The sequence below is a fragment of the Erpetoichthys calabaricus genome, chromosome 4 (assembly GCF_900747795.2).
Source record: "Erpetoichthys calabaricus chromosome 4, fErpCal1.3, whole genome shotgun sequence".
NCBI lineage: Eukaryota > Metazoa > Chordata > Cladistia > Polypteriformes > Polypteridae > Erpetoichthys > Erpetoichthys calabaricus.
Genome location: NC_041397.2, coordinates 301,653,280 through 301,681,167, shown reverse-complemented (window position 1 = coordinate 301,681,167; position 27,888 = coordinate 301,653,280). Strand labels below are relative to the sequence as shown.

Genomic DNA, 27,888 nt, shown 5'->3' with positions numbered 1-27,888 from the left:
TTTACAAATAAATATAGGAATGTGACTAGGAATGTGATTTGGAATGTGACCCTAGGAATGTGACTTGGGTGTTGTGAATAGGCTTGTTTACCTCAATGACATTTAGTGCTATGTTGTTGGGAGATGTGTGATCTGATAGGGTATTCTGCTGTAATTTAATGTAGAGGGTGGGGCTGACAAAGAGGTATTCATAAATGACTCATGATGGACTCTATTAAATTAAAACTGAACAGAAGCAGAGTAAGCCGACCCCTCTTTGAGGTGGATCTTGGGAGTTGCATTGACAGATGACCACCTAGTTGAACCCACTTGGTTTGTTCAGCTTACCACCTGAAGATAGATAGATAGATAGATAGATAGATAGATAGATAGATAGATAGATAGATAGATAGATAGATAGATAGATAGATAGATAGATAGATACTTTATTAATCCCAAGGGGAAATTCACATACTCCAGCAGCACCTTACTGATACAAAAAACAATATTAAATTAAAGATTGATAATAATGCAGGTAAAAACAGACAATAACTTTTATAATGTTAACGTTTACCCCCCCGGGTGGAATTGAAGAGTCGCATAGTTTGGGGGAGGAACGATCTTCTCAGTCTGTCAGTGGAGCAGGACAGTGACAGCAGTCTGTCGCTGAAGCTGCTCCTCTATCTAGAGATGATCCTGTTTAGTGGATGCAGTGGATTCTCCATGATTGACAGGAGTGTGCTGAGCGCCCGTCACTCAGCCACAGATGTCAAACTGTCCAGCTCCATGCCAACAATAGAGCCTGCCTTCCTCACCAGTTTGTCCAGGCGTGAGGCGTCTTTCTTCTTAATGCTGCCTCCCCAGCACACCACCGCATAGAAGAGGGCGCTCGCCACAACCGTCTGATAGAACATCTGCAGCATCTTATTGCAGATGTTGAAGGACGCCAGCCTTCTAAGAAAGTATAACCGGCTCTGTCCTTTCTTGCACAGAGCATCAGTATTGGCAGTCCAGTCTAATTTATCATCAAGTTGCACTCCCAGGTATTCATAGGTCTGCACCATCTGCACACAGTCATCTCTGATGATCACAGGGTCCATGAGGGGTCTGTGCCTCCTAAAATCCACCACCAGCTCTTTGGTTTTGCTGGTGTTCAGGTGTAGGTGGTGTGAGTCGCACCATTTAACAAAGTCCTTGATTAGATCCCTATACTCCTCCTCCTGCCCACTCCTGATGCAGCCCAAGATAGCAGTGTCGTCAGCAAAATTTTTGCACATGGCAGGACTCCGAGTTGTATTGGAAGTCCGATGTATATAGGCTGAACAGGACCGGAGAAAGTACAGTCCCCTGTGGCGCTCCTGTGTTGCTGACCACAATGTCAGACGTGCAGTTCCCAAGACACACATACTGAGGTCTGTCTTCAAGGTAGTCCACGATCCATGCCACCAGGTATGAATATACTCCCATCTCTGTCAGCTTGTCCCTAAGGAGCAGAGGTTGGATTGTATTAAAGGCGCTAGAGAAGTCTAGAAACATAATTCTTACAGCACCACTGCCTCTGTCCAAGTGGGAGAGGGATCGATGTAGCATGATGGCATCCTCCGCTCCCACCTTCTCCTGATATGCAAACTGCAGAGGGTCAAGGGCATGTTGAACCTGTGGCCTCAGGTGGTGAAGCAGCAGCCTCTCCATGGTCTCTATCTATCTATCATGCACGTACGAATAGGGCCTGAATAGTTGTAATTCCATGCCTAACCAGGGGGTGGCAAGGTACACTGATTGTCTCTCTCAATCCCTTACAGAAAAATCCCGGGAAATCTTACCTGGTTCCGGCGCTACCGATGATGTCACTTCCAGTTCCGGCCCTGATGACGTCACATACTCCACTTGGCTTTAAAGCTGACATCTTAAGGCAGTAGTTCAGTTCAGTCGTGGACTCCAGTCTGTAAAGATCTGTTGTTGTTTTTCAAACAATTTGCAGCCAGGACAAAATATATGGGTGGCTGTCCCAAACCTTCATGATGTCTGAGAGTATTTATTGTCACACTATGTATCTGCTACAGCAGCTAGATATCCATTCGTGATATTCATACAATATAATTACTATATAATTAAACACTAAAGTCTGTGTGTCCACTCTGTATGAGCATCCTGAGCTTGGCTTATGGGGGGAGGGTGATTGGTCAGTTTGGCTTTATTAACACAGTTAATAGAGGAAGTGCAAAACACATAAGGAGGAGTAAAGCTCAGAAGCCACACTGAGAGTTGCCTTCAAAGACGGGAATTGTAAGAGCAGACAGGAGGCGAGAAAGAAACTTGTAAAACACCGACAGAGCCCAAGAAGCCCTGTGGGAATGTGGTCAACAGAGGGAGGTTTAGAAACACAAGGATAAAATTGAAAGGCACTAAAGGTAGACACAGGGTATAAGATATCAGATACTCTTAAATGTATACATAGCTAGTAATCATATAAAATGCTAAATGAGTGAGTGTCAAGCTACAAATGATAAATTTAGTTCACTTTCACTAACATTGACTTTAAAGAGTTTTATCCTGTTGATCAGTGTCAAAAACGCCAAATTATATTCAATGTAATTCAATGTTGTAAAAGAATAAGATTCTCCCGGAAGAGCTAGAAGAAGTGGCCGGGGAGAGGGAAGTCTGGGCATCTCTGCTCAAGCTGCTGCCCCCGCAACCCGATCTTGGGTAAGCGGAAGAGGATGGATGGAAAAGAATAATATGTGAAAACTCCCAGGGAGATGAATACTTTGATTTTTTTTGTTTTTCAATTAACTCTTATGTAACTATACCTTAACTAAAGCTTCTATTGGTCTTCATAACATTTTTAATGCTTCAGTAGATACTGTAGGTTTTTCATCTCTGTGCTGTGTGGCGTATTGACATGCTGTTAAAATTACATGCTCAGTTCTGTTGCAAGTCGGCATTGCCAGTCCATTTTAAGAAGACAGTGGAGTGGACTGAATAGCATGGTTCAATCATGAAGACAGCAGGGCAGAAGATGTGTCAGTGCTGTTGAGCTATTGTAAGACTAGTATTTCTTGTATTTGTTATATTTAACTGTATTATAGAGCTTAACACCTAAAACAAGCAACTTGCCAGAGTATTCAGCCTTGTATCATTCTCGTTTAATCAGTTAGCATTGGATTAATAAAGTATCTATCTATCTATCTATCTATCTATCTATCTATCTATCTATCTATCTATCTATCTATCTATCTATCTATCTATCTATCTATCTATTTTGGTGTGTGCTTCAATAAAGAAGATGAAAGCTTTGCATATCAGTTTGGTTTAGATTTTTATATGTTTCTGGTCTCGAATGTTCAGATATGGAGGTTTCATTAAAAGGTTAAGTAAGGTTAGGGAGAACAGGTTCTTCAGGACAACAACAGGTAGCCAAATTTGCTAAAGGTGCAAAGCACAGAGGTCTAGAAGTGTAGGGAGAATCTTAAAGGCCATAAGGTCACCATTGCTTTCAGATCTTTCACTACTTTGCCTGGCCAAGAGAATTGATTAATAAGACCCAGCTCTGAACACCTCCTCACCACTTCTCACAGCACCATTTCAAATGCTTCGTATAAATGCATAATGTGGCCTCTTTACCTGAATTTGCCTGACAACAAAGATCTTGCCAGTTGTTGTTGTGGAAACAAAAACTTTCTTCTGTCCTCAAAGAGTTCAGATGAGAATGCAGAATATTTCTTTAAAAGTACAAAATTATATACAAGTGTCTAAGGTCTTGGAGTGAACAGTCTTTTAAACAGTTCATTTTCTTTTATACTTTTCCTATTACCGTTACACAGAGGTGGGTAGAGTAGCCATAAATTGTACTCAAGTAAGAGTAGCGTTACTTCAAAATAATATTACTCAAGTAGAAGTAAAAAGTAGTCATCCAAAATATTACTCAAGTAAGAGTAAAAAAGTACTTGGTGAAAAGACTACTTAAGTACCGAGTAACTGTTTTGATAATAAATTATTTATTTTTTATAAATGTTGTAATAAGACAGAGAAAATCAAACGCGTGAGCTACTGCAAAACTCCGGCTATCTACAGTAAGTGATCTAGTTAGCCTTCCAATTTATATCGACTAAAGAAGGGATTTAAAAAAAATTGTTGGCTATGGGCTGGATGTGGAATCGGAAGAGAATTTTTTTCTCTCACAATTTCACAATCGAAGTGTATTTGTCTGATCTGTCAATCTATCATTGCTATTCCTAAGAAGAAAAATGTGGAAAGGCACTGTTCATAAAAACTACGAAACTGACTTCCTTCCAAAAAGCGATTTGAGAAAGAGAAAAGAGAGGGAACTAAAATCGCAGTTAATCAGACAGCCATCATTTTTCACTTGGCTGAATTCAAAAGGAAAGGCAGACACACCGAAGCATCGTTCCGGGTGAGTCACTCGATCATTAAGCATAAGAAGTCCTTCCAAGATGGAGAGATGATAAAATAGGCCTTCGTTGAGGCAGATGGCTAGGGAGAAATTCCTGCTGAGATTTCAAGACCCCTGGCTGGAGAAAAAGGAGTTTCTTCTTGTCATTAAACATGCAGAATACAAGCAACTTAATAACGATCAATGGCCGCTAGACTTGGCATTTTTTTCCCGATCTGACCAACATGTTGAATGAGCTTCATTTACAGCTGCAAGGAAAAGAGAAAACCATGGTCAATATGATTAGCTCGGTTAATCTTTCAAACAAAAAATGCAACATCTGTCCTCAAAGCTGCAGCGCCTTGATTTGCGGAACATCCAAAATCCTCACGTCAGAGCTGGAGACTACACAGAGCAGATTGAAAATTGTCTGTCAGACTTTGACAGATGGTTTCAAGACTCAGCTTTACTTGAGCCAATCGCTACATTTAAGTGCTATCCATTTAGGTAAGATGTTGAGGGGGATTCACCTGCATCAAAAATTGCAACACTGTTTCACCTAAAACTCCTCTACAGTGGAGGATGAGATTTTGACACTACAGGATGACATTCAGCTGAAGTCTGGGGCTCTTGGACAGTTTTGGAACTTACTCACAGAGGAAAAGTACCCAAACATGAGGAAATGTGCTACCTCCTTGACTGCATTATTCGGCTCTACTTATTTATGCGAGTCAGCCTTTTCCCACATGAAGATTATTAAATCCAAATACTGTAGTGACTATAAATGTAGTGAATTGTTATTGTGCCATAAGGGTTATTCAGTTATGCAAGATACGACAACATATATTTTAGATAGATAGATAGTTTATTAATCCATCTATCCATGTTCCAACCCGCTGAATCCGAACACAGGGTGTCAGGGGTCTGCTGGAGCCAATCCCAGCCAACACAGGGCACAAGGCAGGGAACCAATCCTGGGCAGGGTGCCAACCCACCGCAGGACACACACAAACACACCCACACACCAAGCACACACTAGGGCCAATTTAGAATCGCCAATCCACCTAACCTGCATGTCTTTGGACTGTGGGAGGAAACCGGAACGCCCAGAGGAAACCCACGCAGACACGGGGAGAACATGCAAACTCCACGCAGGGAGGACCCGGGAAGCGAACCCAGGTCCCCAGATCTCCCAACTGCAAGGCAGCAGCGCTACCCACTGTGCCACCGTGCCGCTATACTTTATTAATCCCAAGGGGAAATAAAGTATACTCAGTATATATATACAGTCATGGCCGAAATTATCGGCACCCCTAGAATTTTCCTTGAAAATGCACCATTTCTCCCAGAAAATTGTTGCAATTACAAATGTTTTGGTATACATGTTTATTTCCTTTATGTGCATTGGAACAACACAAAAAAACAGAAAAAAAGCCAAATCTGACATCATTTCACACAAAACCCAAAATCCGGGCTGGACAAAATTATTGGCACCTTCTACTTAATATTTGGTTGCACGCCCTTTGGAAAAAATAACTGAAATCAAGCGCTTCCTATAACCATCAACAAGCTTGTTACACCTCTCAACTGGAATTTCCGACCACTCTTCTTTTGCAAACTGCTCAAGGTTTCTCAGATTTGAAGGGCGCCTTCTACCCGTAGCAACTTTGAGATCCATAAGTGTTCAATCGGATTTAGATCCGGACTCATTGCTGGCCACTTCAGAACTCTCCAGCGCTTTGTCTTCAACCATTTCTGAGTGCTTTTAGAGGTATGTTTGGGGTCATTATCCTGCTGCAACACCCATGACCTCTGACGCAGACCCAGCTTTCTGACACTGGGCCCTACATTGCGCCCCAATATCTTTTGGTAGTCTTCAGATTTCATGATGCCTTGCACAAAGTCAAGGCATCCAGTGCCAGAGGCAGCAAAACATCCCCAAAACATCTTAGAACCTCCACCATGTTTGACTGTAGGTACTGTGATCTTTTCTTCGTAGGCCTCATTTTTTTTTTTTGTAAACAGTAGAATGATGAGCTTTACCAAAAAGCTCTACCTTGGTCTCATCTGTCCACAAGACGTTTGCCCAGGATTTTGGCTTCCTCAAGTACATTTTGGCAAACTCCAGTCTGGCTTTTTTATGTTTCTGTGTCAGCAGTGGGGTCCTCCTGGCTCTCCTGCCATAGCGTTTCATTTCGTTCAGATGTCAACGGATAGTTTGAGCTGACAAGGTTGCACCCTGAGTCTGCAGAACAGCTTGAATATGTTTTGAAGTTGATTGGGGTTGTTTATCCACCATTCAGACTATCCTTTGTTGCAGTATTTTATCAATTTTTCTCTTCCATCCACGTCCAGGGAGATTAGCTACAGTGCCATGTGTTGTGAACTTCTTGATTATGTTGCGCACAGTGGACAAAGGAACACGAAGATCTCTGGAGATGGACTTGTAGCCTTGAGATTGTTGATATTTTTCCACAATTTTTGCTCTCAAGTCCTCAGACAATTCTCTGCTCTTCTTTCTGTTCTCCATGCTTAGTGTGGCAAACTCAGACACACAACAGAAAGGTTGCGTCAACCTTTCTCCATTTTAACTGGCTTCAGGTGTGATTGCTATATTGCCAGCACCTGTTTCTTGCCACAGGTGAGTTCAAACGAGCATCATATGCTTGAAATAAAACGATTTACCCACAATTTTGAAAGGGTGCCAATAATTTTGTCCGGCCCATTTTTGGAGTTCTGTGTGACATGATGTCAGATTTGGCTTGTTTTCTCTTTTTTTGTGTTGTTCCAATGCACATAAAGGAAATAAACATGTATACCAAAACATTTGTAATTGCAATAGTTTTCTGGGAGAAATGGTGCATTTTCTGGGAAAATTCCAGGGGTGCCAAAAATTTTGGCCATGACTGTATATATATATATATATATATATATATAATGCGGTGGGCTGGCGCTCTGCCCGGGGTTTGTTTCCTGCCTTGCGCCCTGTGCTGGCTGGGATTGACTCCAGCAGACCTCCGTGACCTTGTAGTTAGGATATAGTGGGTTGGATAATGGATGGATGGATATATATATATATATATATATATATATATATATATTGTCGCAGTTTGAGGCCCTTGTCGTCCTCTTGAACCCTCTGACTCGACTCCAGACACCAGGTAAAAGTCCAAATATTACTTTTATTTGAACCATACAGTGCACAAAGCACCCTCCACTCCACAATACTCATAAACTAATCAATAAACAATACAATAATCAATAATCAATCCTCCACACTCCCAGACACTTCGCCACCCTTCCTCCCAGCTCAGCTCCGCGTACTGGTTTCCCAGAGTCCTTTATATAGTCCCTGACCCGGAAGTGTTTCTCCCTTCTGTCCATGTGATCATGAACACTTCCGGGTCGGATAAAAAGCTCCTTTCTTCAACCCGGAAGCACGTCGTTTCCTCTTGTCATGTGATCATGACGCACCTTTGGGTTATAGGGCAAGTAAGACTCCGGCAGCCTCCCCACAGCGACTCCTGGTGGTCCCCATGGTATCCAGCAGGGCTGTGCGTATAAACTACAAAGTCCATGAGGACCTGCTGGAATTCGGGGAACGTCCACGCTGTTGGGAGAGCTCCACCTGGCGGCCTGGGGGTGATGGCAGAAATATTTAGCCGGCCACACACCACAATATATATATATATATATATATATATATATATATACTGTATATATAAATATATATGTATATACTTGTACTAGATTATTATACATTAACTAAAAATTCTATATTGTTCCCCATGCGCTAACATTCAGCTGACCCCTGATTCTTCTCTCTAGCGCTCTCTAACCTTTGTTACCCACTTTAACAGCATGACTGCTCTGTGAGATGAACACTCCAGCACTAGATTTAGCACATATTTTGTCTAGTGCTCATAAATCTTTTATTCTTAATATTGAGTATTATAATAATGTACCTTGTTTAGTTAAACAAAAATAAAAAGAATCATGTCTTCACTTGAGTACAGTACAATGCATATCAAAGTAAATGGATAAATTATAAAGGAGGATTCATAGTAATAGCTTGAGCAGCAAAGTAAACTTTACTGTAAAAAGGCAACAGGCTCAGGAATTGCAAAAAAATATTTATGTTTAACATATTCACTCATATCATAGCAGAAAAATGCTGCTTCTCATCATGGTAATATTTTACATCTTTTTACACTTTTCACAAAGTTGTCTCTAATCTCTTTATTCCTCAGGCAGTATATAACAGGGTTCAGTAACGGTGGAATTATATTCTGCAACACAGCTGCCATTGTGCGCACATCTTCAGAACTTCCTGGGATCCGATATGAAATGTAAAAACCAACAGCAGTGACAATAAAGATACAAATTACCATCAGGTGTGTCCCACAGGTAGAGAAAGCCTTGACCCGTCCTTCAGAACTGGCAATATTGAGCACAGATTTAATGATGCATATGTAGGAATACACAATATAAGCCAAGGGGATGAGCAATGTGCACATAGCAATGATGAAAGCCAAAGTGGTATTAACTGAAATGTCACTACAAGCCAGTCGGACCACAGAGGCAAGCTCACAATAAATGTTCATAACTTTATTGGGACCACAGAAGGGCAGCCTGAGAGCCAAAATGAGTGGAATCAAAGGAGTAATGAATCCGCCAAGCCAACACAATGTGATCTGATTTAGAATGACTCTGTTGCTCATAATGGTGCTGTAGAGAAGGGGGTTACAGATGGCCACCAATCTGTCATATGCCATCAACATTAAGAGAAAGGACTGTGAACTTCCTACAGCATGAAAAAGAAAAAGTTGAGCAAAACAAGCATTAAACGATACCACTCTGGCGTCAAACATTAAAACTGCCAGTGCTCTTGGGACTGTGATAGATGAAAAAGTAATGTCAAACACTGCCAGAGTGCAAATCAGAACATACATGGGCTTGTGCAGGCTTTCATTCAACATGAATGTGACAATAATGCTGACATTCCCCAGCCAAATAAAAAGGTAGGCAATCAAGAATATTACAGAAATGAGAAGTTTGCTTTCATGATCCTGAAATCCTGGAAAGCCAAAGACAATAAACTGCTCAACTGATGAGGTTGTCAGGCTTGCATTAGTCATGATGACCTCGGACGTCTTCTGTGAAATAAAAAAAAAGAAAAGTTAATGGGGTCAGCATTTGAAATGAATTGCAATAATTAGAAATATTACTGTAATACACTTCCTAGGATGGAATGGTAGCATTATGGTTAGACCTGCTAAATTATGGATCCAGCATGCTGGGCTGAAGTCCGATATACAGTTCTAGACAGTGTCCACTGTGAGTGCAGGATTTTCCCCAGGTGCTCCGATCTTCCTCCTTTACTAAATACCTGGAAATTTCATATTGGCCCCTATATGTGTGAATGTGGGTGTATGTGAATGGGCATCATCATGGACCGGCACCCTGTTGGGGAATGTTGAAGAAAATTTTAATAATACAGACAGGCACCCCACACACACACACACACTGGAATGCCCCGATTTAAGCAATAAAACACAGACAGGAGAAAGCATCAATCGTTATTCTTTATCTAAATCTTCGAAGAGGTAACAAGTGCATTACATGTTAGCCACATATTAGTCACATTGCTACAAAAGAAAAAATGTCCTCAGGCTATATTTATACAATTCATTGATTAGCTCACTTTTCTTTAAAAGGAATTCATTACAAATTCAGAAAACTTTTAACATGATTGGTTATACCTAGTCGCTAACAGGACATGGCCAACTTGATTGATATTCCTGTTTGTTTAGGATGTACGTGACTTTTTAAATGTATTATTTTTATTCTTATTTTAGGAGATGTGTGAATTTCACAAAGAAGAGAAAGGAACAATGGCCTATATATATATTTTGATCCAGCTTGGTTTCAAAACAGGAAACAGTATTGTAAGGGAAAAGTTATGCCATAAATATAGCACTTCTCTTAAGGGGTTATGTAAAGGACAAGAAATACATTTTATCATAGTGAATAATAAAATAACAGCGTCAGCCTTTAAGCATAAGCTCAGAAGGATATGAGACTCAGACACATGCCAGGTGCACACATACAGCAGTGTTCAAATTTAACTTTTACAGGAATAATTCTTGCTTTTTACCCATTGAGGTAAGCATCTTCTCCTTATGATCCTGAATTGTATTAAGCAGGCTTGAGAATGTTGGCTCATATCTGAAAATATTATAAACCTCCAAAACTATATAGCAAAAAGTTGTTTTTTCTTGTCTCAGATGATCAATGCCAAAGTAGATCCGGCAGAATTCTTTCAGCTTAAGGGTGAAACACAAACCCAAGCACATCAGAGGAAATTAGGACTGAAATGCATTTAGGGCTGCAGACAGGAAGCAATTCTTTTTGCAGAGAGTTGTGGGAATCGGAAATATCACGACATGGAGTTGAAGCAGAAGCCTTGACAACTTTTAAGAAGTGTTGAGATTTTCGGACAACTCAGCCGTCAGCTAAATAAACAAGCTTGGTGGACTGAACAGTCTCCTCTTGTTTGTTAAATGTTGTATGTCCATATGTTGTAATACAGGCAGTATACAAGAGTGGAAGATGACATTTGACCTTCACATATTTGTAAACTGCATCTCATACCAACTGGAGATGAGCTTATTACAGCTAGATGGCTATAAACATAATGCACGTTAGTTCTTTTGTTATAAATAACAGCTATTCTACTTTTGGGAGTTTCCTTAATGGTGGTAGGTTTGGTGTATCATTATTCATAATCTTCTTCCTAACTATGGAGCATCAGGCATTACTACTGTTGTGCTACTCAAGAAACTTTAAGGAAGTATACATTCAGGAATAAAATTCAAAATATGATGTCGCTACTCATTTTAACACACACCTTATCACTGACAGTAAAAACACTTGTTTGGGCAGGGACATAAATTCACCATATATTAATGCAAAGAATTATTATTATTATTATTATTATTATTAAGAGCAGCTTAATTGCAGCCCAAAATCTTATAAAAAGTGATAAGGTAGTTTAATTAAAAGTGTAAAAGGAGAACCTGCTTTGTACAGCAACTGTATAAAGTATAGGTCAATGTAGGGAAAGGTCAAGTAAATTAACATTAAAAATCAGCAATATCCTGAACCTTTTTTTATCCATACTTTGGTCCTTTCTGAAAACTAAAATACCAAGTAATTTTTAACATGTCGGAGCTGCTTTTACTTTCATTTTAGGGTTGAATTGTTTTGTATACTTAAAATACATTTCTTGTTTTTTACCTTTATTTTTAATTTAGTTTGCAAATATTTTAATATACCTTTTTACTTAGTATGATTTTTCTTTCCATGTCTATCTTTAGTTTAGTTTCGAAAATTATAGTATGCTTTTTATTTAATCTAGTTTATATACTTATTTCTTTGTTCTATTCATCCTTAATTTGATCTTATTAATTAATTTTTAATTATTTTTAATATACTCATCTTCATACTTAATAACTTAAAACACATTTCTTCTTTTTATATTTATTCTTAGGCTGTAAATATTCATAATATATACATACATACATATATATAAGATCCTAAGCCTAAAAGTGCAACAAATTTGTGCAATGATTTTATGTGACGTTTTTGATCGGGCTTATATATATGTTTGGTATCAACCTTTTCAGAATTTATCAAACGTTAATGCGATGCTGTTAGATTTTCAGATTCTTATTCCTTTTTTTTTAATTATAAACTAAAATATCAAGAAAGTCGTGGTTTTTATTTTGATCGAGTAAACTGTCTTTCACAGGTAGCTATTAAAAAAATGATCTATTCATAACACCAATGTTTGTATTTATGTGATTTAGTTAGCTGAAGATCGAGTTACGATGACCCATTCCACTTTAGTTTTCATGTGATTTTTCCTGTTATTTAAACAGGAGTCATTTTTTAAAAAAGTTTTTTTATCTATAAGAATGTCAGTTAAAATGAATGGATCGTTTATTTAGTCTCTTATAAATACTCATCGAGCATAGTGGACCTAAGTTTAATGAGAATACTCCAGTCGGTAAGAGAGTAAATATTTTATTTCATCATTTTTACTCCATTAAATAATAATTTTTCTTTTACATATTTATAGAATTTTGTGATTTTGACTACCATAAATAATAATTTTTCTTTTGTACATTTACAGATTTTACTAATATTCTAGGCGCAACTGGAGGTTGGGTGCCAAAAAAGCTGAGGGCTTGGCCCCCCTAGTGTATATTTATATATATATATTAATATATTATAAATATTTCCATCCATCCATCCATTATCCAACCTGCTATATCCTAACTACACGATCACGGAGGTCTCCTGGAGCCAATCCCAGCCAACACAGGGCGCAAGGCAGGAAACAAACCCCGGACAGGGCGCCATCCCAGCGCAGTATTATAAATATATATATAATATATTATATATGTAATATATTATATGCTATACTTATGTATTTTATATATATATTGGTAGGATGGCTTAAAATAGATATATATCTTGTTTCTACGTTTATGTTTATTTAGTATAGGATTGTACATTTTTTCTTGGTATAGTTGAAAATTTCTTCCTTTCAGTGTGATTGCTACCAAACAGTTAAAAATATGAACATTACAATCCTAGACATAGACAGAAGGCGATAGACACTTACAGATCCAGGGCACGCGTCTTCTGGACATGCAGTTCGCTTTGTTAAAAGTGCTTGGCTATATTTCAGTTTAATATAAGTTGATTTGTGATTCATTAAGAGGTTCAATTAGTGACTCTAGGAGGGAGTGCGTAATCTGACACTCTGGGGAGCTTGTTTATGAGCTCCTTGAAGAAGAGCCAAGTAAATGTAAGCTCATTACTAACAAATTATGAGCTTGTAATTAGATGTCCCAGAGCGGCGCAAAACTAAGGTGACTGTGTGTAAAAATACAAGTCTCACAAAGTCTCAGTGTTGTAAAAGTAATAAAGTGCCCTGTGCCATGCACACACAATTCTGCCATTGCTTTTTTCTTTCATGTTAAAGTTCACATCTGTGGCCAACCAAGCAGTTCAAAAATGATGTTCAGAGAAAGAAAGGTAAATCAACAAGATGAGTCAAAGTAGAATACAATTATAAAAAAATAAGAAAACCACAATTGAAATGATCTGTATGAAAAATCTGTCAGAAGAAACCTTTCACAGTAGTCAGCACCTGTAGTGTACAGAACAATGTCTGTGTAAGCCAGAAGCCTTATGGAACAAAGTGCTGCAGACAAAAATGAACTTTTTGATTACAACAATAAAAAACTGAAGGCAGGAAGAGGAGTGTAGTAGGAAAGGCATTGGTTGCCAGTTCCATGGCCATCTGTGCCTCTTTGTGTGGCCTTAGACAAAACTCTTAACCTACTTTTGTTCCAGTAGAAAACAAAAAAAAAATCAGAAGTATGAAAATATAAAAAAGTCTGAATTAGCATAAGCCATCCTAATTTGGGGCATTCTTAAGACATGAAATGATTTACATCATGAGGTAGAAGTACTGTATATAATAAACTAGAATACTTTTGTCAGATATTTGAAATATTAAAATGAGTGCTTCAAGTTAAATGTTTAAAGTCAAAATATTCTTAATTGCAATAGTAATTTGTCCTTTTAAACAATTTAATTGATTTTGTCCTAGGGAAGGATCAAAAATAAAAATATATATATATATATTTATATATAGTCATAATCACTGACCTTGAAAAAGTTTAAAACAATACCAGTTATGGAAGTAATGGCCACAATACCTGTTGGAGAGCGACACGTTACATACCTCCGCTTCAGCAAGTTGAGTCCATTGTTTCCCAGCCTGGATTTTGATTAACTGGAGTTCTGCTACCGTGTCCTGGATGAAGAACACCACATTCTGTAGCTCCATCACCGTCACAACAAATCCTGTCAGCTCACCACTGTAAGAGAATAGACACAACAGTACGGTCTGGAGAACCTAATGGCAAACCACATATAACTGTCTTTAAATGAAACAAAAAAATAATGTTTAATAATCATTAACACCTCCGCAGACGTGAGTCCAGTTGTGACTGCTCTAAGATGGCAGATATTCTGGCTTTGAGGAAGAGATGGGTCCAGGCAGATGGACACTGGAAGTGATGTCAGAGGTGGTATAGTCATCAATGTCACAGTCTGAAAATGGAGGAAGAGAACAGACATTAGTATACTATGCCAATAACAACAATCCCTTAAATGGTGGAGTATCACTAAGACAAAAGCCGTTAAGCTGTCCTCTATGCACATGAATATGACATAACAATCTTAATTTTTTTTAATTTTGTGAAAAAGAGTTAAGTTGACCCCTTATATCCCATTAGGGGGGTGAACCCTGAGGCCAGTTGATGTGGCATGTACAATTTCAAGCCTTTCTGATCATTTTTGCTGAAGACTCCTGTTGGTTTACTCTTTATCATAAGGGTGTCATTTCCTACAGAAAATAAGGTCCAAAAATGGGCTTAAAGGGTCGTAAAACTTGCTTAGCAGATGCTTTTATCCAAAGCGTCTTACAAAATCGGTTAACATAACTGAATAAACATCAATCTGGGGGCTATATGGGAACAAGTGTGACAGGAAAGGGTTACAAAACTGAGCACCACAAGTGAACAATTCCTTGATTATAAAACTTAACAACTGATATCAGTTAGACAGAAATTCACCAAAGAAAACACTTCTTAAACACTTTGAGGGAGTTCTCATTCCAGTTGGAAGTGTGTGGCTCATTCCATCAATAAGGAGTTAGTTACACATGAAAAGAGTCTGGACTGAGATTTGATACCATGCAGATGTGGTATCACCAGACACTTTTCATTAGCAGACCTGAGTGGGCGAGAAGTAGCATAGGATCTCACAAATGTCTCCATTTATATAGGTGCTGACCCATTGACTACTCTCTACGCAAATATCAAGGATCTGAACTTCATATTTGCTGCTACTGAAAGCCAGTGTAGTGATCTGAAGAGAGGAGTGACATGCTGGTATTCCTGCCAGCAGAATGTTGCAGTAGTCCAGACCTGACAAGACCAAAGCCTGGATCAAGAGTTGTGCTGTATATTATGTCAGCTGCAGTCTGATCTTGCAGATATTGGTTAGAGTGAATCTGCAAAACTGAAAGACTGTAGCAACATGGTCCCCAAAGAATAGCCTATCATCGATCGCCACTCTACGTTTGTCCACCGTCTTGGCGAGTGTTAGCGATTGTCCTGCCCTCTGCCTCAAGCGCCCTGCCTGAGTCAACAGTCAGATAAACTCTCTTCCAATGACCATGCAGACAAGAGTTTCCAGTTTGCTTTCTTTACTGAAGCCAGTTGGAATAGGGTAAAACTACAAGTCGTAAATACAAGAATGTGAGAAATACTTATATATGAACTCACACAATAAACTTAATGGCAGAATTACTTATTCCTTATATAAAAATAAATAACATTCACTTGAATGGCAAACATTATCTGTGCACATTCTGGCAAAGCTGTTAAGAAAGTCTGAAAGAGGTACGCTCAGAAAAACTTTCATAATGCAGTGAAAACTCTGATAACAGTGTTACGTTGCTAGAACTTTTTACCTGAAAAATACTTCATTAAATAACTTTAAATATGTAACAGACCCAAAAACATGCATCAATACAGAGAAATAAACATCTATAAACATTTCTATGTACCAACAATGCCTTCAAAGCATAAGGAAGTGAGACAAACATATGCTCTCCCGTTTGTTTTTACTCTCTGGGGCACAGCTTTATGACATCATTGCCCAGAGACAGGCTGTTCCTCAAGTAAAGAAATGTTGAATTTCACCACTAGATGGTGCTAATCGTAAGCCTTTTCTATTTCAAACCTTAACTAGCACAGCACAGCGATAATGAACCAAGCTGTGCAGAGATGGGGTGCCAAACAGATGGACGATTTGGGATAGCAAGAAAGTCTGTCTTTGCTAGAGACGGTGTTCCTTGACCCAGGTTGCAATATCAGGGAGACATGCAGAGATTCTAGCTGATGCCGTGTGCTTCTTAGGAGTAAATGACAGGTACAGCTGCATATCATCATGTTTTTCTTCCAGTTCAACAGTAGGGTTTTTTTTTAGTTTGTTTGTTTTTTCTGTCCTCTTGGCCATCTGACCTTATCATTGTACTCACCTCAGACTTACATTATAATATTGTATATAAGAGTGCTACTTTCCTACTAATTATATATCTACTAGACAAAGAGCCCGTTTCGACAATGTAAGATGAAACGGGCACGAGTTTGTGTCAGCAGTGTATGAAGAACAAATGACAAGTAACGAAGAAGTTGTTTTGTAATGATTGTAGTCCGCTTTACTCATTACTGTACAGGCGTGTACTGTTAGTTGATGAATTTTCCAGGCCTATAGTATAATATTGAATAATGAATGTTCCAGTACAATATGGAATAGTAATAAGTATAAGCACCACAAACCTAATATAGGTGTATTGAATGAATGCGTAATTGAATCAGAATGCGTAATTAGGCATCGAGCTGTTGTCGAAATCACCTTTCAGGTCTCTAGAGCTTTAATCGAAGTCGCCTTTCTCTTTGAATTTTTGCGGCCATAAATCTGCCGCCTGCCGCGATGTTGGGGTTGGATGTCGGTCAAAGTCGCTTTTCTCTTTGAATTTTCGCGGCCGTAAATTCGCCGCCTGCTGCGATGTTGGGGTTGGATGTCGGTCTTGTAAGGTTATTCGGGCAGCTTCGCAGAAGGCGACTGCGCATTTGGCTTTGGACGAACGTGAGTGAGTGAATGAGGAGGCAGGCGAATTATGTATTAAGATGTTATGTAAGCTCATATGGATTTATTTTTGCTAACATTCATTATTCTCACCTAATTTAATTTGTTTTTCTTTTTTTGTAACTTTCTCTAGTACATCTTATAGCAGACTTTGAGCTACATGCTAAAACGTCCAGTAGAAATAAATGCTGTTTTTATTGCTGTTTGATTACCACTGATAAGAGAAACCATAGGACCAGATGATACGTCCTAGTAAGGAAGCATATAGAGAGAAGATGAGAGGGCCCAGCACCAATTCTTGAGGCTCCCCTGTGCTTGTCTGGTGTACTCTTCATATGTCTCCATGCAGAGCCACCACCAGGGGGAGGCAACCGTGGCACCTATCAGTATTGGGAGGCTCTCTTGTGCAAGGCTAAAGCTGTGGCAAATGAAATGGAAATCCCAAGACAACAACAACAACATTTATTTATATAGCACATTTTCATACAAAAAGTAGCTCAAAGAGCTTTACATAATGAAGAAAAGGAAAATAAAAGACAAAATAAGAAATTAAAATAAGACAACATTAGATAACATAGAAAAAGAGTAAGGTCCGATGGCCAGGGGGGACAGAAAAAACAAAAAAAACTCCAGAAAGCTGAAGAAAAAAATAAAATCTGTAGGGGTTCCAGGCCACGAGACCGCCCAGTACCTTCTGGGTATTCTACCTAACATAAATGAAATAGTTCTCTTTGTAATTAGGTAATTAATTGTGTTAAGACGTCTTTTTGAGTCTGACGAATCTGACGCAGATGCAGATGATCAGGAATCCCAAGATCCAGAAGTAAAATTCAGAAGACGTGAGTTTCACGTTGTGATGGATTCCTTAATTTCAGAACTGTCCCAGCGTTTTGAAAGCCTAAACAACATATACCGCCTTTTTTTGTCCAATTTTAAACTTTATGAGCATGAGCACGAAGGAGATCTCTGCCTCTTGTGCAAATTTAGAGGCAAAATATTCAAAGGATCTGTCACATCATTTGAAAGATGTGGTGATTCACGTCAAGAACATGTATGACGCAAATGTTAAGGTCTGAAGGTGGGCAATGTGATCAATACACATGCAGAAATAAAAACATTGCAAAAATATACGTTGACTCTGTTAGTAATTTTAATTCAGAGCTACCAGACCCTCCACTAATCACGAGACACGACATGCGATACGATATTTTATAAATTTAATTATGGATGCGCGAAATTTCAATGTGATTGACGTTAAGCTTGAATGTAGCATAGGCACGTCACTCGATCAGCTTTGGGAGGCAAAATTATCATAGTACAGAGCCAGGTGCTCAACCATAATTGTCAGGGGCCGAAGATATTCTGGCGGCAGGGCTGCTCCATGCCAGGACACACAGCGTGACCTACCCAAGAGGTAGGACTCAAACCACCTGGGGGCAGTCCTAGTGATGTCAAAGTCAGAGAAGCTGGCAAGGAAGATCTGATGTTTAACCGCATTGAAGGTAGTGGAAAGATCTAGTAGGATGAGGACAGATGTTGGTAGCTCTAGCCTGCTGTAATGTGCTGACAGCGGTAAGTAGAGCCATCTCGGTTAAATGGGCCTTCTTTAAGTCCAACCGATCAGGATCAAGCAATCTGTTCTGTATAAGAAAAAAAAGAGACACGGTTAGAGACAGCATGTTGTAGTGTTTCTGATAGAAAGGACAGGAGAGTCTGTAATTACCTACTTGAGATGGGCGGAGTCTGGGTTTCTTGAGAAAAGGAATTATTAGGGCCTGTTTAAACAATGTTGGAAAAGATTTTAGTAGGGAGTGGTTTAGAAAACGTCTGTCAGCAGCACCTTTCGGGTGGTTTCAGGCAAATGTTTGGCAAATGAATGGCAACACCGGCATCGTCGTGCATGCACATGCTTCAATTGTCTATAGTGACAGGTATTAACAGAGAGGTTAAGCACGTGTGTAGCTTGCAATCAAGTAACAAGGACTGAATAAAAGCTGTAGTTGTACATTTAGTTTTAATTAGGTTACAGATGAATAAGTACAGATTAGTAGTACAGAAGTTTTAACGTGGGCAGAGATATAGTGCAGAGCTACAATTCCTGCCTTAGAGCACCAGGGTCTTCATGGTGATTGCCCATTCTTCCTGTGTATTTATGGATTGATTGTTGTCAGTGAGTTTACAAACTGTGAATGACTATCTGTGTTAACGCTAAAGACTAGAAATATGCTGTAATTAACACACATCCCCTTTTTCTGACCCCCGAGCCCAAGAAGATTTGTGATAAGGACACTGGCCACTGCACCAACTACCGCAAAACATCTACATCAAATAACTAAACAGACAATTTAATTATAGGTTTCTATTACTAGATTGCTCACAGCACACTCTTTTCTGAATTGGCTTTGCTGTTGTGCCCTACAGCAGAACCAGAGTATTGCCCACCTCATCCATTACATTCGCTTCTTGTCTTATTTTGAAAATTTTATAAAAGCCTGTTTTTTGCTTTGTCATTTTGGGGTATTGAGTGTTTGGTGATGTGGGTAAAAATGAATTCATTTCAGCACCAGGCTGCCACATAACAGAATGTGAAAAAGTGAGAGAGAGTCTAAATACTTTCTGAATCAACTCTACATGCACCAGACTGGAAGTGGAGGAACTTGTAGTGTATGGGTGGAAGTGACATTAGGCGTCTTTCTATGGCTTCTTCTGCGTTCTCTATAAGGAAATGTATGCAGGGTCATCAGGTAGATAGGTAGGCAGACTTGCCTGTTTGCAACAGGAAAATACAAATACAGAAGACATTGCTATAGAGATCAAATAGATAAACAAAGACACAACATTTGACGACCAATGTCATTGCATAAACACACATGCAAGATCAATACAAAGAAGAACAATTACTTTCAAAAGTACACAAACTAATAGTGGAGAATTTATCGTTTAGCAGCATCCCTACAAATAACAGAATTTAAAATGCTTACAGCTCTAGGAATAAAGAAGTACTTAAATCTGTTGCTCTTTGCCTTTGGAAACCTAGGCCTGATGGCAACAGCTGGATTTTAGAGCAAAGAGGATGATGTCTGTCAAACAGATTTGAGGTGGCTTTCTTTCTGACCTGTTTGCAATATGTTTCAGTGATGGACATCTACTACAAATGAAATAATTTTACTGCTAATTTTTACATTGTTGTTGAAATGGTTTATATCTTAGGACTGCTGAAACTGATAAATCATCATATAAAAGTAAATGTAAAAACAGATTCAATAAAGTACTTTCTCTTTTCCTCTTCCCCTTTAGCATCCTTCTCCCAATATACCCAGCATCTCTCCTCTGCACATGTCCAAACCACCGCAATCTCACCTCTCTGACTTTGTCTCCTAACCGTCCAACTATGAGCTGACCCTCTAATGTTCTCATTCCTAATCCTGTCCATCCTCGTGACACCCAGTGCAAATCTTAGCATCTTTAACTCTGCCACCTCCAGCTCTGTCTCCTGTTTTTTGGTCAGTGCCATCGTCTCCAACCCATATAACATAGCTGGTCTCACTACCGTCCTGTAGACCTTCCCTTTCACTCTTGCGGATACCCGTCTGTCACAAATTACTCCTGACACTCTTCTCCACCCATTCCATCCTGCCTGCACTCTCTTCTTCACCTCTCTTCCACAATCCCCGTTACTCTGTACTGTTGATCCCAAGTATTTAAACTCATTCACCTTCGCCAACTCTGCTCCCTGCATCCTCACCATTCCACTGACCTCCCTCTCATTCACACACATGTATTCTGTCTTGTTCCTACTGACCTTCATTCCTCTCCTCTCTAGAGCATATCTCCACCTCTCCAGGGTCTCCTCAACCTGCTCCATACTATCGCTACAGATCATTTGCTGTCATCAGCAAACATCATAGTCCACGGGGACTCCTGTCTCATCTCGTCTGTCAACCTGTCCATCACCATTGCAAAAAAGAAAGGGCTCAGAGTGGATCCCTGATGTAATCCCACCTCCACGTTGAATGCATCTGTCATTCCTACCACAGACCTCACCACTGTCACACTTCCCTCGTACATATCCTGTACAACTCTTACATACTTCTCTTCCACTCCTGACTTCCTCATACAATACTACAGCTCCTCTCGAGGCACCCTGTCATATGCTTTCTCCAGGTCCACAAAGATGTAATGCAACTCCTTCTGGCCTTCTCTAAACTTCTCCATGAACATCCTCAGAGCAAACAACACATCGGTGGTGCTCTTTCTTGGCATGAAACCATACTGCTGTTCACTAATCATCAACTCACTTCTTAACCGAGTTTCCATTACTCTTTCCCATTACTTCATGCTGTGGCTCACCAATTTTTATCCCCCTGTAGTTACTACAGTCCTGTGCTGCTCAGTTAATATACTCTGTTAAAATGCCTTGTTTCTTCTGGTTATCAGTACTTTTAAATCTCTAATAATTCATGGACAGAATTGACGAGGATTATGGTGTTCTTGGCAGAATTTTTTATAATTTGTTACATGGTCTATCAATTCATCAATGTCAGAACTGGATTCTTTAAACACGATCCAGTCAGTGCATTCAAAACTGGCTTATTTTGGGCGATTTTAATTAGCATTCACTGGGCGAAATTCTGCGTCATTTTTACCAGTTTGTCATTTTCTGAACATGTTGCAATAGAGCGCTTGATCAATACTACAGGAATATCAAAAGGCACCTATGAATCAAGTGCAAAACCCCTGCTGGGTTCATCAAATCATGCATGTGTCCAACTTATTCCAATTTATAAGCCAGTCTTTAAAAGAGAAATGCTGGAAATTAAACATATAAATGTCCCCTGCCTTAAGGTATTCTTTGGAATGAGTTGACACCTCTGCAATCGATGACTTTAGAATCAACATGCTTTATGCATGCTAGTGGCTTTACTACTGTGATGTGATTAGATGTATTATCAGAATACAAAAATAAACACTTTTTAATAGGTTTTTAAAATATCACGTAGCTAAAACGCTTGTGGTGGCTGAACTGCTCAAAAAAATATAAAGGAACGCTTTGAAAACACATCTGATCTCAATGGGAAAAAAACTCCTGCTGGCTATCTCTACTGATATGGACTGACATGGTAATGTGTTAGGAACGAAAGGATGTCCAATCATTTGATGGAAATTAAAATGATCAAACTACAGAGGGCTGAATTCAAAGACACCCCGAAAATCAAAGTGAAAAAATGATGCGGCAGGCAGGAGAGTCCATTTTGATGAAATTTCATTGCAGCAACTCCAAATCATACTCAGTAGTTTGTATGGCCTCCACATGCTGGTGTGCATGCCTGACAATGTTGGGTGGGGGGGGGGGGGGGGGGGGGGCATGCTCCTAATGAGACGACGGATGGTGTCCAGGGGGATCTCCCCCAAAATCTGGACCAGGGTATCACTGAGGTGTAACCTGGTGGCATCAGATGAACCAAAACATAATGTCCCAGAGGTGTTCTATTGGATTGAGGTCAGGCGAGTGAGCGTGGAGGCCAGTCAATGGTAGCAATTCCTTCATCCTCCAGAAACTGCCTGCATACTCTCGCCACATGAGGCTGGGAATTGTCATGCACCAGGACCAACCCAGGACCCACTGCACCAGCATAGGGTCTGACAATGGGTCCAAGGATTCCATCCCGATACCTAATGGCAGTCAAGGTGCCGTTGTCTAGCCTGTAGAGTTCTGTGCGTCCCTCCATGGATATGCTTCCCCAGACCATCACTGACCGCCCACCAAACCGGTCATGCTGAACGATGTTACAGGCAGCATAACATACTCCACAGCGTCTCCAGACCCTTTCACGTCTGTCACATGCGCTCAGTGTGAACCTGCTGTCATCTATGAAAAGCACAGAGTGCCAGTGGTGGACCTGCCAATTGTGCTATTTTATGGCAAATGCCAAATGAGCTCCACGGTACCGGGCGGGCATTCAGCACAGGGCCTACTAGAGGACGTCGGGCCCTCAGGTCACCCTCATGAAGTCTGTTTCTGATTGTTTGGTCAGAGACATTCACACCAGTGGCCTGCCTGCTGGAGATCATTTTGTAGGCTCTGGCAGTGCTCATCCTGTTCCTCTTGCCCAAAGGAGCAGATAACAGTCCTGCTGATGGGCTAAGGACCTTCTACGGTGCTGACCAGCTCTCCTGGAGTAACTGCCTGTTTCCTGGAATCTCCTCCATGCCCTTGAGACTGTGCTGGGAGACACAGCAAACCTTCTGGCAATGGCACGTATTGATGTGCTATCCTGGAGAAGTTGGACTACCTGTGCCACCTCTGTAGGGTCCAGGTATGGCCTCATGCTACCAGTAGTAACACTGACCATAGCCAAATGCCAAACGAGTGAAAAAGCAAATGAGGAGGGAAAAATGTCAGTGGCCTCCAGCTGTTAAGGCATTCCTGTTTTGGGGGTCGTCTCATTGTTGCCCCTCTAGTGCACATGTTGATAATTTCATAAACACCAAAGCAGCTGAAACTAATTAACAACCCCCTCTGCTACTTAACTGACCAGATCAACAGCCCAGAAGTTTCAATGACTTGATGCTATACTCTGATTAAAAAGTGTTCCTTTAATTTTTTTGAGCATATATATATATATATATATATATATATATATATATATACTAGCCATGTGCGCCCAACTACGTTGCGCATGTTAAAGTTGTCTGTGAAGGGCTCCCTGTTTAAACGCGGCTGCCAGGCGTGAACTGGGCCCTTCGTCGCACAGCATTATGATTTTTTATAAGGGAAACAAAATTACAAAACAAAACCCTTGGACATTGATTCGATAGGAACGGCCTACTCGGAATCACTGTCCGAATCACTCTCCGTTGACAGTCCGTCTTGTTTTCATGACACTGTCGTTTCCTCTCACAATCTCTTCTCAACCTTTCTCCAGTCTCGCAGGTTGCTTTGTGGCAATCCAAAGAGTAAGGCAATATACACGGACCAATGGTTATAAAAGGGGGACACATAGGTATCCAGGCTCTTTAAAGCATAAATAGGGATCACTTCACTGACATGTGAGCAAGCCAGGGTACAACTGTGAGACGCGCAGCACTCGCCGGCTACAACGTAACAATAATAATTTCCGGAATGTGCTGTTACGTTGTCATTCATTTTACCCACTGTCTTTCTTTCATTCATATGTTAAGTAGGCACGTATCTTTTATCTTCGGCAGTGTCATTCTCTAACCAGACCTCAGGAGCTAACCAGCGTAACACTGTCCACCACCCCTTTTGTTATTCCGGCACATTGTTGACATCCGTGAGTAACAACAACGTACTAAACTGGAAGGTGGTCTACGCATGCGTGGAATTCGCGGACAAACAAAGATCAAGATCCAAATGAAGATTATATATAAAGATTAGTTAATTTAAAGCACAACAATTTGTTTAGTTTGAATGTCTGTGTTTTGAGGTGTGACTGGAGTACTACAGTCTTCAGTAGTATAAGCCTGGAGGAGATTCTTAATGCAATGCCTATGTTTTAGCTGTCTCTCTACTGCCATCTAGTGCTTCTTCTTCTAATTCATTCGCGGACAAACAAAGATCAAGATCCAAATGAAGATTATATATAGAGATATACAGTGGAACCTCGGTTCACGAACGTCTCGGTACACGTACAAATCGGTTTACGACCAAAAAGTTTGCCAAACTTTTGTCTCGGTTCATGACCACGCACTCGGTATACGAACAAGCCAGTTTCCCTTTCAGTTTGTACATGTTCAGTCTCTCCCTGTGCTTTTCCTGTGCAGCGAGCAAGAGAGAGAGCGAGAGAGCGTGACACACACACACACAGGCAGCGCGAGAGAGAACTGCACACACACACAGGCAGCGCGAGATAGAGACAGACGCACACACACAGGCAGCGCGAGAGAAAGCCACACACACACAGGCAGTGCGAGAGAGAGAGAGAGAGAGAGAGCTGGACTCATAAGGTAGGAAGGCAGTTAAAGAATGCACTGGGCTTGATTTTGTTTTCACTTCTGTTTACAGCGATCGGTTCGTAGCGTGCATTGTTGCAATGTTACTTTTCTTGGTGGTTTATTAAATTATGGATTTTTTCAAATGTTCATTTTTTTCCCTGTGCTTAAAACTCATTAAAAAAAAAGTGTTTTTAGCCAGCGGTTGGTAGTGCTATAGCGCAAACTATTGCAGTGTTAGTTTTCTCTGTTGTTCAAGGTTTTCTCACTGTTATTCAATGTTTTTACATTTAGTTTACTATTATGCTGTGGATTCTATGGTTTAATTAACTATATTTGTGCTTAAAAACTTAAAAATATATATATTTACATACAGTTTGTACGGTCTGGAACAGATTAATTGTATTTACATACAATCCTATGGGGGAAATTGCTTCGGTTCAGGACCAATTCGGTTTATGTCCAGAGTTTTGGAACGAATTATGATTGTGAACCGAGGTTCCACTGTACTGTGTGTATATATATATATATATATATATATAGTATTATATAGAGTATTGTGTTTGTACCAGCATTGCATTGACACACGTGGCTACATGTTATTCTCTGTTTTAAGAGTATGTAATTGGTAAATACCCTAAAATCTTAAATATACATTCACGGGTAAGATATGATACATTTGAATTCCAATCATATCAGAATACACAAATTATTTAATTCAGAATGATAACATTTTACACTTTCGGAGAGTTTTTACAAAGCTATCTCTAATCTCTTTAGCTCTTAAGCAGTAGATGACTGGGTTCATTAGTGGAGGAATCACATTTTGGACCCCTGCTGCCATTATGCGTACATCTTCAGAGGTGCCTGGAATCCGGTTGGAAATATGAACACAAACAGCAGTAAAAAGAAAGATAAAAATTACCACCAGGTGTGTTCCACAAGTAGAGAAAGCCTTGACCCGTCCTTCTGAACTGGCAATTTTGAGCACTGACATGATAATCCTTACATAGGAATATAAAATATACGTCAAGGGGATAATCATAACAGACATAGCAATGGCCAAAGTCACATAATTGTTAACTGAAATGTCAGCACAAGCCAGTCGGACCACAGAAGCAAGTTCACAGTAGAGATGCATAACTTTATTGGGGCCACAGAAAGGCAGTCTAAGAGCCAGAATGAGTGGAATAACAGGAGCAATGAGTCCACCAAACCAACATAAAATAATACATTTCAATATAACTCGATTGGTCATAATGGTGGGATACCGAAGTGGATTACAGATAGCCACAAATCTGTCATATGCCATCAGCATCAAAAGAAAGGACTGTGAACTTCCTACAGCATGGAACAGAAAAAGCTGAGCAAAACAACCATCAAATGATATATTGCTGTCAAACATGAGAATGGCCAGTATTCTCGGAACTGTGACAGATGAAAAAGCAATGTCTAGAATGGCCAGACTGCAAACCAGCACATACATGGGCTTGTGCAGATTTTCATCCATTGTGAGTGTTAAAATGATGGTGAGATTCCCCAGGCATATTAACAGGTAGGCAGTGAGGAAAAACACAGAAAAAAGGGTTTTGCTTTTAAGATCTTGAAATCCTGGAAAGCCAACAATAATGAACTGCTGAACTGATGACGTTGTCAGACTGACATTAGGCATGGTGATTGTTAAGCTCTCCTGTGAATGGAATAAAAAAACAGATTTTTACATGGTTATCTTCTGAAATATCTTATAGTCACTAGAAATAACAGTCTATCCAACTCCAAACAATATTTATACTGATTACGGTTTTATGCAATATTATTCTATTAATTAAGCCATGAAGAAGTTAAAAGTATTGTTGACATTTTATAACTCAAAATTAGTTTTAAAACACTAATTAATTTATTGATTTTAGATTTGTAAAAGTGGTCATGGACTCAGTCAAGTACATCATTGCGACAAGTCAAAATGTATCTCAATACATTTACATTTATTTGCTTTGCATAATGCTTTTATCCAAAGCGACTTACAAAAGAGGTCTACATAATCATTTTTAGGAAGTTACTGCACACTGGGGAAATTCTGAAGGACTGGAAAATGACAGATATCATCACGTTATATAAAAAGGGCGACCGGGCAGATCCAAGCACCTATAGGCCAGTAAGCTTAATGTGCATCACAGGTGAATTAATGCAAGGAATTCTTAAGGGAAAGATTTATGGTTAGCACTGAAGGGATTAAAGCAGACACACAAACATGGATCAATCCATTTTTCTTGGTATCTTGTTGTCAATTGAATGCTTCTTATTTATTTTATTCAGGTTAATTCTTGAATAAAAGCACACTTATTTTGTTAGACCACATCTTTATTTCAACACTAACAGTGTCATATCTGTGGTGTGAAGGGATAATAGCAGATAATTCAGCTGAGTTTGTGTGTCTGCTTTTAAGCCTTCCATACATTTACAGACTCAAATCAAATGTGAAAAGCCAAGCAAAATGACCCCTTTTATTGGCTAACTAAAAAGACTATAATATGCAAGCTTTCGAGGCAACTCAGGCCCCTTCTTCAGGCAAGATGTAATACAGAAACTGGAGTTCCCTGTGTTTATATACACATTCTAGGACAAGAAACAACATTGGTAAATCATTAAATGAGAAATTTGAAATGTAAAAAATTAATAGATTCATTCAGGCTAGGGTTAATTTAACAAGAGAGAGAAGAACAATGTATGGTCAAGATCTTTGGATAACTGTCCAACAAAGT

The 27,888-nt window shown here is 39.6% G+C and overlaps 2 protein-coding genes across 2 annotated transcripts; both read right to left on the bottom strand.

The window, feature by feature from the left end:
* Nucleotides 1-8,556: 8,556 nt before the first annotated feature.
* LOC114651281 (olfactory receptor 6N1-like) lies at nt 8,557-18,670 on the bottom strand. Its single transcript, XM_028801225.2, has 4 exons — nt 18,581-18,670; nt 14,448-14,566; nt 14,196-14,331; nt 8,557-9,528 (listed from the first exon to the last, which is right to left on the bottom strand). The coding sequence occupies exons 1-4, from the start codon at nt 18,668-18,670 to the stop codon at nt 8,557-8,559; spliced, it is 1,317 nt and encodes a 438-aa protein (XP_028657058.2).
* A 7,034-nt stretch (nt 18,671-25,704) lies between these two features.
* Nucleotides 25,705-26,809, bottom strand: LOC114651280 (olfactory receptor 6N1-like). The gene has a single exon (XM_028801224.2). The coding sequence runs from the start codon at nt 26,796-26,798 to the stop codon at nt 25,845-25,847; it is 954 nt and encodes a 317-aa protein (XP_028657057.2). The 5' UTR covers nt 26,799-26,809; the 3' UTR covers nt 25,705-25,844.
* Nucleotides 26,810-27,888: the final 1,079 nt, after the last annotated feature.

What these genes read in the sequence shown, in the direction of transcription:
- LOC114651281 (XM_028801225.2), bottom strand. Translation starts at nt 18,670, where the DNA reads ATGCGGTTAAACATCAGATCTTCCTTGCCAGCTTCTCTGACTTTGACA. An exon ending in GTTTGAGTCCTACCTCTTGG is followed by an intron (nt 14,567 to 18,580) that starts GTAGGTCACGCT and finishes CTCCATTTTCAG; the next exon opens with ACTGTGACATTGATGACTAT. An exon ending in CTCAACTTGCTGAAGCGGAG is followed by an intron (nt 9,529 to 14,195) that starts GTATGTAACGTG and finishes TTTATTTCACAG; the next exon opens with AAGACGTCCGAGGTCATCAT.
- LOC114651280 (XM_028801224.2), bottom strand. Translation starts at nt 26,798, where the DNA reads ATGCCTAATGTCAGTCTGACAACGTCATCAGTTCAGCAGTTCATTATT.